The 18,106-nt window shown below is 37.7% G+C and overlaps 1 protein-coding gene across 1 annotated transcript in view; it reads right to left on the bottom strand.

Annotated features, from left to right (window-relative positions):
• Positions 1 to 18,106, bottom strand: part of LOC107704745 (MDS1 and EVI1 complex locus protein EVI1-like) — a 173,925-nt gene that overhangs the window by 84,080 nt on the left and 71,739 nt on the right. The window contains exon 2 of the mRNA XM_016507734.1: positions 9,129 to 9,484. Within this exon, the coding sequence (XP_016363220.1) occupies positions 9,129 to 9,484 (356 nt within the window). The remainder of the gene's footprint in view (positions 1 to 9,128; positions 9,485 to 18,106) is intronic.

The following is an 18,106-nucleotide window of genomic DNA, read 5'->3' as shown; positions in this document are numbered from 1 at the left end:
TTTATATATATTCTCTCTCTCTCTCTCTCTCTATATATATATATATATATATAGAGAGAGAGAGAGAGAGAATAGACAAATAAATAGATTTATATGAAAACCAGTATTTAAATCTTGATTATATCAATGGTTTGGAGAACAACATATTATATCATTACATTCTTTTGACAATTTTGCATACAATTCAAAATGTGTCTTGTCTCAAAATGACAAATGGTCTGCAGAGGAAGTACTTTGAAAGTACATTGTAAAAGTACTTTGACATACTAGTATTTTTTTTAATTCTAAATCCCATTTTCCATGATAAAAACGCCTGTTTTCCCGGTGTTAAAGTGAAAGAAAGCGGTCCAATTGAACTTTCCTCAGTTCTAGTTCTTTCTGTTCTCGTTCTAAAGGGGTCTGGTGCTTGTGTTGTGTGTTTTAATTGGATGACTGATGTGTGTGTCGGTCTGGGGGTTCGCAGACGTGGAGGGGGGCCACCTGGAAGAGCTGCCGGTGTCAGTAGAGTGCAAAGAGTGGCCAATGAGCACAATCTCTCTCTCCACTTTTGGCTCAAACTTTTTCAGAGAGGCAGGCAGCGCGGTTGGCCCTGGCAAACTGTCCCGAGACCTCCTAAGCCTTCTTCCCCAAATAAAATCCCCCACAAAGGGCTTTTTGTCCCCTGCAGGCAGCGGTAGCGTTTCAGGAAGTGGGCGCGCTCCATAGCTGATGATTTATGGCTGGGTGTCCTGGGTGGCAGTTGGCCGGACTCCCGCTGTCAATCAAACCAGGCTCAGGAGCGACGGCCAATGGCGCGGCTTCCCCCCGTCGCTCTAAAGAGGTTACAATGGCTGTCATAAAGAAAAGTAAGAGAAGGAAAGAAGGGAGCCACCACCGAGGAGAAAAGGAGAGTCCGGACAATCCGAAGACGAGGGAAGATGGATGTGTTCTCGCTCTATTTAAGAAGAAACCCTGGAAGTCTCTCTCTCTCTCTCACTCACACACAAAAACATCTCACTCTCTCTTTCTTTCTCCCCATCTCTCTAGGGGGGTTGTTTTGAAGGTTGTGGATGGCAGGATGTCAGGGTTATAATCTGCCAGGGTAACCAATGGAGAGGCCATTCCTGTGGTTTGCCTGAGATGGTAACTCGTCTTGACCAGCCACAACAATTAGAGAAGATCTATGTCCTAACATTACTGACACACGGACCAGGAAAAATCCTGCCTGATGGATCAAGGCTGACACGGCCAACCAAAAGGACTGACGAGGGTGTGTGTGTGTGTGTGTGTGTGTGTGTGTTAACCCGTTATCCGAGAGGATGGCCAGGGACAAAGTCCTACTCCGACTACCTGCTGCCACCCGGAAAATTTGATTGCTTCCTCACTCTTTCTTTCTTCACTAATTAGTGAAGTCAGTCTGTCTTACTTTCTCTTCCATGTTTCCTTCATCTTACTCTCATGGCTTATTTTCCCTTGCTTTCTACTAAGTCTTTGTGTTTTTATTCAGATTTTGTTTTAAAAGAAGTTCACCCAAAAAATGCAATTATGTTCCATTTACTGACCCCATCTTTTTCCAGATGGGTATGAATTTATTTATTTTGTGGAACAATGAAGGGGAATTTTGTTAGAAATTTTGAATTATGCTGGTCACTGTTTTCCAAACAATTTTAACAAATGGGGACTAAAAACTTAAAATAAAATAAAATAAAAAGTCTTCATTCATTTATTGAAAATTTCTCCTTTGTGTGTGATGTCCGATTCAGAAACGAATCATTCTTTTTGGATTAATTATTTCAATGAATCAATTTGTCTTTGATAAGGGTCTGAATGATTCAGAATCATTTGAAAAGTTTAATTCACAATGATTAATGATTAATTCACAAATTTAGCTGATTCCTTCAATACACTGACTCTATGAAGTGCTCAGTGCATAGCAACTTACATTTTTGACATTGTTTCTTTTAAATTTCTCACACTAAGTTATTATATGATTTCAGAAAAGACAGTTCAAATTCATTGTAATTGCAAAAAATGACCAATATATTATTTCTGTCTCCTTTTGTTTTCAAGAAAGTCATATAAACAGGTTTTTGGAACAGCATGAAGGTGCTATGAAGAAACCTTTCCTTTAATTTCTTGTTTTGGTCCTGGCTAACTCTCATTTTTGCTCACTTTCTGCCCCTCCACCTCCCTCCATCCTCAGGTTTAAGTAACTCTATCTGTTTTGCTAAGCTCTATTCTTAGTTGAGGAGGTAAGCGTGTGTGTGTGTGTGTTAAGGTTGAGTGGCATGTATGAACTGTCTACCCCACACAGAAGTTTAGAGTCAGCTAACGTGAAACACATGATAATACAGCTTGTGTCAGCTCCAATCACACTCTCCTCACACACACACACACACACTGCTCTTTAGCAGCAAACACAACTCCCTTGATACACACAATTAAACACACACACTTTCCTCTCATTCAGGTGCTTTATAAACAGTATCAGTCTGCACGAGAGAGGAACAGAATGAGAAGAGAGAGTCCTGAGAAAACTTTTTAAAACAGAATAATATTAAAACAACAGAGTGCAAACCAAACCAGAGATCTACACAGAGCCAAAGAAAGCCAATCCACGTGTGTGTGGTTTCTGAACTGGTTTAAACAGGTAGAGGACAGACAAGAGGAAAAAACAGATTGATTGAACTATAGATCTGAATTAACTATAGGCAAATAACACAAATGTTATCTATTTGAATATATTTTAAAATGTAATTTATTTTTGTGATGGTAAATCTGAATTTTCAGCATAATTCCTCCAGTCTTCAGTGTCACATGATCCTTCAGAAATCATTCTAATATGCTGATTGGTTTGGTGCTCAAAAAAGCATTGTTATCAAAGCAGATTTTTTTTTTTTTTTTCAGTGGAATATATGGTCTCCATTAGGAAAAAAAAAGTAATAAAGGGTCAAAAATAATGCCTTATTTCACCAATAAAATCTACTTTAAGATACATCATAGTAAAAATTGGTGAGAGACAGAAAAGGAGAGAGCGAGAGACAAGTGTAATGAGTGAGAGACCAAACAGAGAGTCAAACTGAGTGTGGGCCGATACAGTCCACCAAAAAGCAAGAATGTTTGAAATAAAATCTTGTTTCTTCAAATTAACGGCACTTTCTCCATCAGCTTTCATCTACATTTACGAACATGACGTTGAGAGGCATGAGTCCCTTCCAACGCAACCCTGCAGACCAAAACACGCTGTCAAGACATCTCAAACATGTCTGTTAAAAAACTGAACAGCTTCCAGGTCACTGGTACACATCTGCTTAGATTTGAACTATTTTTGTAAATTAGGAAATTACCCCAGAAATGACTGGCGATCACGTTTTACATTTAACCCTGACGCAATCGTCAGGTGGAGTGATTGACAGCTTGACAATATGATGTATACAGATTTCCAAATGAAAACGTCTGGAAGGCTGCGTTAACGTTCGTTTGCTTCGGTTTGTTTGAGACATACGTGTTCCTGTTGATGGGAAAATAATTACGGGAAAGGAAATCCTGAGTACAACTGCGTTTCAATGAAAACACTGTGCGATATATAGCAAAACAAATTCAGGATAAACGTGTTTTTAGCCACTATGTGGTCAAAGCTGGGCGCTCGGGTTTAAACAGAGGTTAAAAACAACTAAATTTGATTTCCTCAAGGAAAGTTCGCTGATATCAGCGTAGCAAAGTTTCATTGATCCACAACAAAATACACTTGCCCATGTTTCCCACATTTGTAATGGAAACCTCATGAGTGTGTGAAGAGATGTGCGAGTGTGTGAGTTTATTAAACGGTCTTTTGGCGAGCCCGCAGCAGGGCCCCATTCTTGTTTTGTGTTGAGTGTGAGAGAGAGAGAGAGAGAGAGACAGGAAGAGGTTGGTTCATTTTAATGAAACCCCACCTTCTCCTCCCCACAGAGCTTTTGACCAGGTACACCCCCCACACCCAAACACACACCCCCATTCTTACACATCTAATGAGGTCACGACCTTCAGAGACACCCCCCTCACCTGGCATTGTGACACACACACACCTTACCCTGCTAAAAGAAGTGCCTTTGTCCCACCATCATTTGTATACCAACTCTACAAGCATTTAACCCCCGGCTTCCCCACCCCGCTGAGAAACACAGAAAGAAAGCGAGAAGCAAAAATTGTAGTCTTGTAAGCCAGCTGATTTTCGTAAGCCAGCTGATTTTCGTAATCCTTTTTTTTTTTTGCCTTCTCATACTCTTTAGTCACAATCACATCAACCAAAAAAGCATCCAAAAATGTTTGCCACACCTGGATGAGCTGAAACAATTGATTAAATATTTATATAATAAATAGCAATATAATACTATAACACAAAATATAATAGATACATTTTTATTTTTATAAAGTATTACTAAAATTAATGACATGTCTTTATTTTTTATTATTTAGATGTATTAACAACATATTTTTTTTATTATTATTATTATTGTGCTGCATTTTCCCCAACATATTTGGGACAGTGTTAATTTAAATTAGCCAATCTCTGTTAATCTGCACTTGTCACAAAATCTGGAATGTTGGTGATTAATGTGAGGAACATTCCACATTTAACACTAAAGTAATAATATATCATACTATGTATTAAATTAAATTTGATACTTTATAAATTATGGATACAATCGGTTACATTTTTGCTGATAATTTTCTCACTGAGATTAAAGTGCATAAGTAAACTGCAACAGAAAATTTCATCATGTCTTTGAATCACTCACGTCACATAGATCCACAAAAGCAAGGATGAGATTTTTTTTAGATTTATTTTTGGTGTTTTTTGCCCTTTATTGTGTTAGAATAGTGTAGAGGAGTCAGGAAGTGAAGTGGGATTGGGAAAGGTCCTCGAACCGGGATTCAAACTCGGGACGCGCAACGGCACTTTAAGCAAGGCTATCAGCGCCAACAAGGATGAGACTTTTAGATGTAAATCATGCAATATATTAGTCAATCTGTTTAATTTACTTGTGAAATGCCAGTTTTAGTCCGCTGTGGAGCGCACACGTGTTTGTTTTTTTCACAACTTCTCATTGAAAGTAATAAAAACAGTCGGACACGCATTGAAGATAACATGAAATGGTATTTGCAAAGCATTTAGCTTCCAAAATGTGATGTGGCGTTTAATTATCCATCAGAATAATCAGGGTGTCAGGAAATTATTGGTTAATATTAGTTTTCCTATTCACATAGCCTTGTTTAGGTCAGCAATCAGAGCAGGAGAAAATTATTACTCTTTGTTGAAAGATTACAAAAGCTAACACTTCCTTTTGTATTTAGCCTAACATGCACTGATGATTTGTGCACAATAAGTAAATAAAGTGCATGTTGATTTCATGTTGTCTTCAAACAGAGCGGCAATGAAACTGTGCCAGTACTGTGTACTGTAGACCAGTCGAGTCCCAATACAGGAAGCCTCTTTCTCTTTCTTGCTCTTTCTCTCTATCCTCCTGAGAACGAGTGGGTGAAGGAGTGGAAGCGTTCTCAGTGAATACTTTAAAACATAATGCTTCATAAAAACACGAGATGAGTTTTAGAAGTCTTTCTGAATGGCTTGTGTGTGTGAGGTCAGTTTCCCTGAGACAGGGATTAAACTTCCTTTCGGGCCCTGAAAAAGAGAGGAGGAATATATATCGGAAGGGAAGAATGAGGGAAGACAAGGAGCGGATAAATATTTCTGAGGAAGAATGACAGATCGAGCATTCGGGAGCGGGAGAGTGACAGACAGAAGGGACAGAGAGAAAGAAAGAGAAGGTTCCAGCACAAAAGAGAAGTTGGAGAGCAGGATAGTGGGATGAAAAGACAGACGAGTGTGGGGACAGGCATGCTGAGGAGGCCTAATCCCTCACCCCTATTCACACACTCTTAATCTCCAGCCACGTACAGAATGGGATTAAATACATAAAGGATATTTGTGTTGTTTAACATTTAATTATTGCAGGTTTGTCATATTCTGAGTTGCATTATTTTTATTCATTTTGAGGAATACTGAGGTTGTGAGTGAGATGAATTAATGCATATTCATATTTATTTTAGAACTATAGTAACATCTGATTTTTTCTCAACATGGCGACAGGAGAGCTGTTAATCAATAAATTGGAAAAAAAAGTAACTTGCGTTACTTATTTGAAAAAGTAACTCAGATATTCTCTTGTAAATTAAAAAGTAATGCGTTACTTTACTAGTTACTTGAAAAAAGTAATCTGATTTGTGCACAAACTAATCAAGCACCTGTAAATAATATCATGAACACTTGTGCACAATCACGCAAACATTTGTGCACAATCCCACAACCTAATAATCAAAAACCTGTTCACAATCACACAAGCTCTTGTGCACAAATAAACTAATCAAACACCTGTACACAATCACAAGCAAAGACCTTTGCACAATTCACACAAATGATCAAAACCTGTACACCATCATAAAAAACACTTGTACACAATCACACAAACTAACAATCAAACACCTGTACAGAATCACACACACACACACACACACACACACACACGCACAAAAAAACACTTGTGCACAGTCACACAAACTAACAATCAAACACCTGTACCAATCACACACCATAACATAATTAGGCTACACAGTCAAAAACTTGCACAATCACACAAACAAACTTTGAGTCTCACAAAGCACAACACACACAATCAGGCTCATATAGATGCTTACAAAAATTACAGCACTTGTGCTTTGAATGTCTCTTCCCTCACACAAACACGCACACACACACTTCATCAAAGCCTCCAGATGGGTTCGGTCTTTATCGTACCCCAGCTGGTGACATCACTCTTCCACACGGCAGAACTGATAATGAAAGCAAACAGATCTATCTTAACTCGCATTTACCAAATCAATTTTATTTTTACAGTCTCTTGCATATTGGCATATTGACGGCTTCTCACACGGAGGGACGGAGGGAGGGGGTGCAGAGGAGAACAAGAGGGAAAGGCAGGGAGATACGCTTAATGCCATTTACCATATTTAATGTGTCCATGTCATCATTGAATATCCCCTCTGAATAATGTGCCACTTCATCATAAATTCTTTACAACTTATTTACTTAATGGAGAGAGTTATGGGCCGCTGTCAGCCAGCTAATTAAACATAGTGATACAGCACTGCCGCGCCACGCTGTCATCCGTCCCCCATCTCTCTCTCTGTGGCTTCTCAGTTCCTTAAATACATATTATTCAAGCGTGCAATAAATTACCGATGGATTAAAATTCATGAAACCTTTTTTTCTCTCTCCTTCGTTTCCTTCCATAGAGAATAAACAAGAAAGAAAGACAGCGAGAAAGAGAGAGAGTGCTTGCTCAAGAGACTGTAAATCCACCATTGGGAGACAGCTGCCTTTTCAATCATATTAAAACCTAATGTTTGCACATGTAAGATTTCTGCTATGCTGAGAAGGGAAAAGACAACTTATGAAGTGAAAAAAGGTGGAAGATTAAAATGCAAGTTTAACTGTTGTGTTTTCTAACAAGAAACGTCACAAGAACAAATTCAAACCTTTCAACAGCATTTAGACACAGTTAACCATAATTACATATTCCAACCAAACCTAAACCATAATACCACGTCCTGACAAAACATCTCTAAAAAACAGCCTGGAACTGGTTATTAACATTTAAATCATCGCCATAAAAACAGGACCAAAATCTGACCAGAACAGACCAGAATTAATCATAAATAAACATAACATAAAAGCTGAACATATAAAATTCAAAGGGTACTAAAGTGTGTCCACGCAAATTCTGATTCAGCAGTGCTCAAACTATTGCTTAGAACTAAAACAAGGTGTGTTTACAGCCACTACTTTACAGATATCACAAACCATCGCTTTGATACTAAATGGTCGATCTTCAAGAAAGAGGGTTGGAGATTCTTTATCAGAGCAGGATGAGTCTATTTAAACTTTCAATTAGCCTGATACCCCTCCTGTGACCTCTCCGGCCTGGCGAAATTAGCCTAAAATGACCCTGACCAAGACAACACTCGACCTATGGCCTTGTCCTGTGACCCGGTTTCGACTGGGAGAGTAGAGTGACTGATATCTGTTAGACAGGGCCGTCACGAGGAGGGGCGGCTCAGAGCAACGGTCTTTAACCTGGCTAAAAGCAGGATTTATGAGTCTCAGGCTTTAAATGAGTTTGGAAAGTCTAACTCCTCCCACTACGGTGACATCACAGAGGGAGAACTGACCATTCTAAACTGTCAGTGAGGTCATAGCGTCAAAAAAAGACTAAAGCAATATATAAAGACAATTGTGAGACTGCGGTAAACAAAAGGTCATGGGATTGTTTTTTGTGCAAAATCAGCAGGCGAAGAATTGGCTTCCTTTTCAATTCATGATTTCATTTCCATTTCAGTTGAATTGGCAACACCTGACAGAATGTTGGATTAGAATTTGAACTTGAATGACTGGAATCTATCTATCTATCTATCTATCTATCTATCTATCTATCTTAAGGCTATAAACCTTTTAACTTGAAGGCTTTTCAACATTTATATAAATCTTGCACACAACATTTACTTTTCTTGGTAAAAAAGAAAAATCTACTTTCTTGCACTCAAATTCAAACTGCAATGTTGGTTCCTGTTTGCTAGCTCAATTCAAATTCAGGAACTGAGCTGCAATTTAAAATCCATTCTCAAATCACTCCAGAATGGTGCACAACCCTGGTTTGGTGCAATGAATAAGCATGGGAAATCCTCTGTACATATTTTGAGACTTAAGTGGCATTAAAAAAGACCTTCAAGGACATTTATATTATGTAATTGGCATAACATTGACCAATAGCCTGTCTAGTAATTGTGACTAATGGGATTACGGCAACAGCTAGCTGGGGTTAGTGCGAGATCACAGAGCCGAGTAGAGGTGCTTCACCATAAAACACGAAGGCCAGGGTTAATCACACCGCCTCGCTACTGATGACAGTGAAACCTCAGTCGTAACAGCGGCCCATGAGCCCAAGTTATCTCCTGTGCATTGTCTCCAACCGTGTGGGGATTTTCTTATCTGAACAAGGCTGTTATCACACTGTAGGAGAACACATCTCAAATTCATCGTTTTATCCTACCTCCCATGCCTGGGTGGCATTTTCTGGGATGTGTCTTGACGTTTCCTCATAGGGTCCGAGACGTTCTCCCACCTCCAGTCTCCTCCGGCTCCAGATGCCCAGGGTTCCTCTGGTAATGGCTGACTCGCGGACCTCAAAGTCTGGGGGCACCGATTCGACCCCATCCCCGGCCAGGTACACTGAAGTGTGGAATGACGGGTAGAAGGGGGACTGGTCGACTGGGGAAAACGCATCACCTGATAGGCCAGGGGACGGAAGGTCATTTGCAGTGGCCAGTGGGACTGGATCTGCATCAGACACTCCGCCAACTTCTTCCAGGTCATCAGAGGCGAAAAGAGAGAAGTCCTCTCCATCTCCTAATCGAGAAAAAGACAGAAACATTTCACTTTGTGAGAATTTAGTAGCTATTTAAAGCTGCAATGTACAATTTCTGCACCTTAATGGCACCAAACAAAATTTCAACATGGTTGTTTGAGCAGCCCAATACAGTTTTGACTCAAACAAAGGAAAACGAGGGACAAAATAAGTATTTATTTTAGCAATTCTGTCTGGTGCCTGTAGTGGCAAAGAAACTGTATTACAGCTTTTGCTTCAAGACCTCACATTCATAAATCCCACTGGTCTTATTTTTTCATGTCACTATATGCATATTAAAACTAATTTTAGTCTTACATTTCAACAACTGACAACAAGTTGAGTCAAGTTACAACAGTCAAGTTAAAATGACATCAACTTTCACCATAAAGTATGTTTACGTTTGTAACAACTAAAAATACTTGACAATATTTGAAAGTGAAATTATACAACGAAATTTCATTATCGCTTAGTCAGGTCTGTGCAATGTGGGTGGAAAACCACTGCCATTGAGGTCAATTATGGAAATTGTTGAGATACTTATTTCTATGGACAAAAAATATCTAGTCACAGATGCTGTGTGAAAGGTGCACATACAACCCAAGTTGTACGACAATGCTTTATAGTAAGCGCTGGCCCTGTCAGCCTGTGCTGTTTATTGTGACATTTTTTCCCCAGTGTATAATTTACATTTTACTTACAGTTATACCCATATCTGTAAATGTTTGAAGTCCATACGAGTACTTTCCTTTTTGCATAAAGACAAGTCCTGATGCCTAAATGCATTCACACTTCACTGAACGAGCAACAGACGGCGTGCAACATAAAGAGATAGCATTTATTGTCATCCAAATATATTTATTTTGCCAAAATATGTGTTTTTTGGATATTAACATTAAGGTAAAATTCTTTAAACTTATAGAATTATTTTTATGAGACCAGTAACTGTAAAGGGGAGTCAAGTTTATGTATGTAGTGTTTTATACAGTATAGTTTGCTTCAAAGCAGATTTACAGAAAAAAAAAACATCTGTATCACAAAATGTTTAACACAGAAAGCAAATAATATTTGTTTAGGAAGTAAATAATATCTGTAAGTATTTTCCCATATATTGTAATTGGAGGTAAATGAAGAAAATGGGAAAAATACTTACAGAATATTTGAGGCCTATTACCGAAGCTAAAGATAAATGTGACCCTGGACCCTGGTCATAAGGGTCAATTTTTTGAAATGTATACATATAAATAAGCTTTCCATTGATGTATGGTATGTTAGGATTGGACAAAATTTGGCCAAGATGCAACTATTTGAAAATCTGGAATCAGAGGTTGCAAAAAAATCGAAATATTGAGAAAATCGCCTTTAAAGTTGTCCAAATGAAGTTCTTAGCAATGCATAATACTAATCAAAAATTAAGTTTTGATATATTTACGGTAGGAAATTGACAAAATATCTTAATGGAACATGATCTTTACTTAATATCCTAATGATTTTTGGCATAAAAGAAAAATCGATCATTTTGACCCATACAATGTATTGTTGGCTATTGCTACAAATATATCCGTGCTACTTATGACTGGTTTTGTGGTCCAGGGTCACAAATATCTTTCGCCAGCAACAAACATAGGCTAATACAGTTTTAGACATTGTACCAGTACAGTTGCAGCACTATTTAAAAGTACTTTTTATTTGTTTTTGATCCACACTTCCAGACCACAGTCAGCCCATATATGCAACCTCTGCAGATACGAGTAAATATACATAGCGCCATAAAAAAATTTTTGACCACTAGAGCAGTTAAACAAACACAGGGAAGGGGAAAGTGGTTTGTGTCTGTGATAACACTTAACACAGGCTGGATAAGAAGGTGTCTGGGGTGATAATCATCTTTGTGGCCTCGCCGGTTACGCCCTGTCATCCTCCTCCTGAGGCCCGCTTTGGATTGTTTGGATACAAGGGAGGAGGGAATCTCCAGTGGGAAGCGCTGACCGATCCTTGGACTCACTGCGCTGCCCCCAATACTTTTATGCTTCCTTTTCCCCATTTTTTTCCGTCAACTCTGGCGAAGAGGTTTCGGTGTGAAAACAGCGGATACTGTATCTGCTTAGGTTAATTATGAGCTGAACACAGGGAGGATGTTGTCAGCTGACCTGTGACCTCTTGCTCAACTCGGAGAGGAAAACCAGCGCGTGGCTGATGAGGGAAGTCTTCATATTGTCTGTCCTTAAATACCATCCCTTCTGGGACTCAAGTATATGATACTGTATAGCAGGGCTTCCAACATGGAGGTTGGTGAAGGAACTGTAGGGGGTTAGTGAGTTGATGAAAAGCTAATAATTGATTAAATGTAACATTAAAATAAACAAATGGCTGCATAATTAATCAAAACTGAAACAGCAATATATCATAGGCTGCAATTTAATTATAGTCAGCGCTGCGTGTTTCAGAGTGAAAAGCGGTACTGTGTTCATTTACACGCATTCAGCTTATATTACCATTTTTTCAGACTGGCTTGGATCACGGTAAATCTCAGCAAATGTTGTAATTTTTATGTGAATTTGGGAAAACAATGCGTGCTACGTTCATTTTATTTTTACATTACATTAGATTTTTACAGCATTTGTCTTTAAATTAAATACATTTGAGGATATACTTTACACATGGTTTGGCAGGCAAAAACGTTTTTGAACCTCGTTAGCTACCACATCAGCACCAGTATTTTTTTATTGTTTTATATTTTTAAAACTTTGTCAATTGCTTAAATATGCAAATAAATAAATATGACATTTCATGGTTTTCTTGAAAAGTATGAATAATATGGCTCTGTTTCTTAAACATCTCAACCAACCTGACACAGCAACACTGACTTAACCAATGGGATGGGTTTGGGGCGGGGCTATCTTTTTTGTCCATCCAATAGCAGACGAGTGGACTTGGGAACAGTGTTGCCAGTGTGGGAATTCTGTCAACAAATTTAGCAACTTTCTCATTGTTGCTACGAATTTTATTAACATTTTGCGACAAGGAGGAGTTTTGGTATTTTTAAAATATATTTGGTGATTTTTTTGGCGTGTGACGTTGCCTAGCAACATTTGACAACATTTGACTATGGCTACTTTTCACTGAAGGCATTAGGCAACACTTTTTGGGAAACCTGTTTGAAAATAATCAAAACTTCAGCTTCAAAAAGCTCTTCTATAGTGCTGTTGACATGACGCTCTAATGGCAACTAGGGTTTGAGCATGGACATAAAATCTGCTTTACTTTAAATCTTTCAGACAAAACCTCTTCGGCAAATGCGTTTAAATATATATGCTAACGTACATCAACCGCTGGTATCACTAACGCACTGGGACCTGAGAGGCTGTGGCTAAAAGCTAACACACAGTGCTAACATGCTCTACCTAATGTGCCGTTGCTAACACGCTTGGAGCTAACCTGCTGTGCATGAGTCATGGCGAGGCTAGCATGCTGTGGCTAGCATGCTGTGGCTAACGTGTTGTGACAGGTAGTGGTGAGTGCTAATGAGGGCTGGGCCGGCGCTCCTGCACATCTTCCTGTCTCCTCACATTCCTAACGCTCAGAGGGGCTCTGCGCTACACGGTGCCTTCAGGGTCACGGTCTTCACGATAACAACGCCACTTCAGCCCCATCTCATTAATGAACATCTCCAACTCTTCTTTTGATTAGTGCTAAGTTGTAGTTTCCACTGATAGTATATATCGAAGGGATGAAAGGTAATAAATAAAGGCTAGAAGTAAAAATATTAAAGAGGACATGCTCTGGTTCCACTTATGTTTTTTCAGATTTTAATGACAAATTATGACTGATAAATATAAAATAAATATCTAGCTAACTGTGTAACATTACAGTAGGTGATGTTTGCAGTGTTAGATGAGCAGTTGAAGTTAACACTGAAAACATTTACCGGCCAATTTACCTCAATAATGTGACGTATTCAAAGATATCTAACAAGAACAAAAATGTAGGGCAGGATTTGATTTTATGGAGATAAAATATTTCATATTCATATTATACACTGACGCTCAAAAGTCTGAGGTAGGTAAGATTTTCTCATGTTTTTGAAAGACGTCTCTTATGCTCACACAGGCTGCATTTATTTGATCAAAAATACAGTAAAAAAAAGCAATATTCTGAAATATTATTACTTTTTAAAATAACCATTTTCTATTTCAGTGTATTTTAAAATGTAATTTATTCCTGTGATGAAAAGCCAAATTTTCAGCAGTCATTACTTATCACTTTACTATTATAATCTTGTTGAAAACAGTTGAATAGAAAGTTCGAAAGAATATAATTTTTAAAAAGAGAAATCTTTTATAACATTATACAAGTCTTAACTGTACTTTTTTATCAGTTTATTGAATGCATGCTTTCTGAATAAAAGTATTAATTTTCTTTGAATAACAGACACCAATAAATTGTGCACCATAAGACCAGGATCAAGCATTATCAGAGTAAATGGGTCAATTTTGATACTGAATTTAACACTGGATGGATTATGTTTCAACATGGTTTATAAAAGAAAGAGACAGATTAAAGATTTGCTGTAATCATTAACAGTTCCTTCTGTTTTTATGATTTACAGCAAAGACAAGAAGTGAATGCCAAGACATGCAAGGAAACCTCACATACTACAACTTTTCACGCAAATTGTTATGGTAATAATATCATCAATATATTAAAAAAAAAAAATAGACACATTAGTGGTCTAGGCACTGTCTAAAATCATATTTCTCCACATTGATGCAGCCAAACGTAGTTATCTCCAGCTTTATACAGATATTACTCCTGACTCTGAATCACAGGTGATCTGAGAGCGCTAAGTCTTTCCAGATGTCGTCTTGTGCCATTTACAATATTTAACTTTGTGGCTCTGCATGCATGCACACACGCAAACGCATCTGCATGCTTTAAAATGACAGCTGAGGACCCGGTTCAGGCCTTCACCGTACGCCTGTGGATCCGCTAAGCACGAGAGGCCATAACGATCATCTGAGCCATGCCATTTAAAATTGCCCCTGCCCACAAAGAGAGTGAAAGCTAGTTGGCCGCGGTCTTCAAACCCTGGGCTTTTAAAGGTAACCCAATCTCTCCTCTGCCATCCCTCCCTTCCTGCGGCTCCAACTGATCGGCTACGGTACAGGACACTCAAAAGCAGTACGGGGGATTTCTTTGGGTCTATAAACATATATATTTCTGAAAGGTAAACGTCCCTCAAGAAAAATATACCGAAGTGAAGTGCAGAATGTGGCCTGTTTCTTAAAAACGGCCGTGGTTTGAGTATTAGATTGCAGATAAAGAATATGGTTTGGCGTGAGCTGGCAGTGAGGTTTTCGCAGAACTTCCCTCTGGTTTTTATTTGCTTAGAATTAATTGATTAAATTAGGATAAGAAAATGTATCAACCACTGAATGGTGCGCGTACGAGAATGTGCGAAGACCGTGAGAAACCCACGATTTCCTGTAATCTGGATCTGTGGATCCTTCTCAACAAAAAAGTACTCCACCTTCAATTGAGATGATAACATCAGTATGGACACAAACTAGCAATGATGATGTCATTGCGATAAATGGATATTATTGTCTTGGGAAAAAGTCACCTATAGAACATCCTTGATTAGAATGGGACTTTCTAGAACAGAACAGTGACACAGCCTATAAATGTCCCGGCAATGATGTCACTTACACCCAACAATCACAATCTGCGAATGCGAAAGAATAGGAGCATTTCCTGTCATTTAGTAGAGAACATAACTCATCATTTCCTGTTCCACCCTTAAAGTGGCATTTAAAGCACTGGTGAACAAGTATGTATGTGTGTGTGTGTGTGTGTGTGTAAATATGTAATAATAAAATACATTTATTAAACAAATTAAATAATTATATATTTTTATTTATAATTATTTTAATTTGAATTATATTTTCCCCTAGATTTCTTACATTCTAGAAATTTACAATTACAATGAAAATAATAATAATATATTTAATACAATTTAATAATAATAATTAAATAATTATATAATCATTTTTATTTATAATTGTACTTATTTTTCAGTTGAATTATAAAAATTTTCCAAAATGTCCTAAATTCTAAACAATTCCAGGTTTAATTTAGATTTTCAATGTGTTCTCAGACTTTTTTTTAACTCCACTAGACTGTAGCACAGACAGGTGCCTGCAACAGCAAGATTGTAGGTTTGATTCCTTCAGAATGCAACTAATAAAATGTATATCTTGAGTGCAATATAAGTTGCTTTGGATAAAACTGCCTTCCAAATGCATAAATGTAAACATAGACTGATTACTTGAGTGTTTTCACCTCACGTGCTCCTGTGTGTGTGTGTGTTAGTGTATGTATGTGTGTGTGTGTGTGTGTGTGTGTGTGCTTTGTTGGTAAATACATCAGTTTTAATATCACACTGTATGAAATCTGTTGCTCGATATCATCCCTGCAGCTAACACAGCTGGTTTATGAATTAAACACACTATACTAATGAAAAGTTTAAGGAGATTGATTTGTTAGTGTGCTACGCTGATGTTTATGTATGTAAACTACATACCTCATCCAGTGGTTGACATGTCATCAATCTCTTGTCCCTTCTATCTATTGCTCTCGCTCTATCCATCTTGTTTTTTTTTTCCAAAATCATATGTCACAGTAGGGAAAAAGAAACATTAACAATGAATGTCTTTATATATTTTATTATTAATATTGTCATTTTTCGAATTTTTTGAAAATATAATTTAAATAAAAATTAAGTACAGTTATAAATGAAAATTATTAATAATTATTCATTTTATTTTTAAAAATGTACAATTTATATTGTTAATTATAATTATATAATTAATTATAAAAAGTTGTTAGGACATTTGAAAAAGTTATAATTCAAATCATTTTAATTCATCATTACATTTACTATACACTAATAAAGAAAAATTGGTGCCTGAGCATGTGAACTCTTTTCTACTAATGATCAGTTGTACTTGCTGTAAATCATTTGTACTTGCTTCAAAATGTGTGTGGAGTTCATGTAGCTTGACTACTGAGAATATACGCAAAACTAAAAATTACGAGATTTATGTTAATGTTTCAATTCATTTTATCCAAATTGTTATACTGATAATATAATTTGTGAAAAAAAAAGAGAAGATAATTAATAATAATAAAAAAATAATAAAATGATAAAATAATAATAATGAGATCAAATGGAAAATATGCAAAATAGAAGCATTTTCTTTAGTGGTACATATGTTCTAATCCTGTCTAAATTCTAAATGGAATACTAATTCCAAGTGTATTATGAAATATAATGTATCGCTTATGGCACGCAAGTCAGTTCATTACTTATAATTTTGTGAGTAAACATCAGTGAGTGTGTGTGTATGTGTGTAGTGTTCACCTCTGCTCCGGGGTTCTGCTGTGCTCATACATCACGCGATTACTGTGGGCGGCACGGGACCCCGCGTCATTACCACCAGCATTAAAGATGATAGAACCAGCCATTAATCACCATGACAACACGCCCTAATGGAGAGGTGACCCAGTCAACGCCCGCGGACGTCAGGACACACGCACCTATAGGACGAAAGCGAGCGTTCGCACACACACACGCACACGCTCACACTGCAGCGCTGTAGTCTGTAAATATAGAAACAAGCCGCTCTTGAGGGCCACGCTGAGATCAGACTCTTCAAACGTTATGATTGAGAGGGCAGATTAAGATAGAAAAGATCTAAAAAAGGCTGAAACCTTTTCCTTGACTCTTTCTCTCTTGTTTACTCTCTCGCGGTTTGCGCACACACACCTCCTTCTTCATGCTTAACGTATTTGACAACTCACCCCTTCGGTTTGAAACGCCACAAAGCAACACATAGCAACATTTCCTACGTTCGGCAACTGGAGCGCAACCAATGAACCGTTTCCCACCTGCCACCGTTCACAAGCAGCTCTATAATACCTGAAGAGAGAGAGACATCCGTTAACATTCCCATTCTTCTAGCTCCTGGGGAGGGATGAACTCCGTATCGTCCTGGTTTAAAGGCAGCAGCCACATTCTCTGCGCTCCAGGCCACTAACAGGAAGAGCTGTTTTTACCAGGTCCAGGATTTATCACTTTATTGAGAGACAGCCAGAGGGCTGAGAGAAGAGAAACCCAGCCTGATAAGCAACAAAACAATATGATGGCTGTTACAAGCGCACTGGGCCCGTTTCCCAGCTGAAGATTATCCAGCCAAGACTACGGCTGAAATCAGTTTTCTATGGTGTATCAATATCAACTTCATTTTGTTCAACGCCAGACCTAATCTCTTTGTCGACAACATTGGAAACAGTCACATTAAATATACTGAAAATATTCCAACATGTGTTTTCAGTATATAAAGATATATACCTTTATAAACCTTTATAAAGATTTTATATTTAAGAATTTTTATAAACTGATATATCTTCTTGTATAAACAAATATATACACAAGATATATATATATATATATATAATTTATAATTAGGAAACATATATTTTATCTATTTTAATTATTTATTAAAGGGGTCATATGATGCGATTTCAAGTTTTCCTTTCTCTTTGGAGTGTTACAAGCTGTT

Source organism: Sinocyclocheilus anshuiensis, unplaced genomic scaffold (assembly GCF_001515605.1).
Source record: "Sinocyclocheilus anshuiensis isolate Anshui unplaced genomic scaffold, SAMN03320099.WGS_v1.1 scaffold758, whole genome shotgun sequence".
NCBI lineage: Eukaryota > Metazoa > Chordata > Actinopteri > Cypriniformes > Cyprinidae > Sinocyclocheilus > Sinocyclocheilus anshuiensis.
Note: the sequence above shows the minus strand (reverse complement) of the source record. Positions and strands in the feature narration are given on the sequence as shown.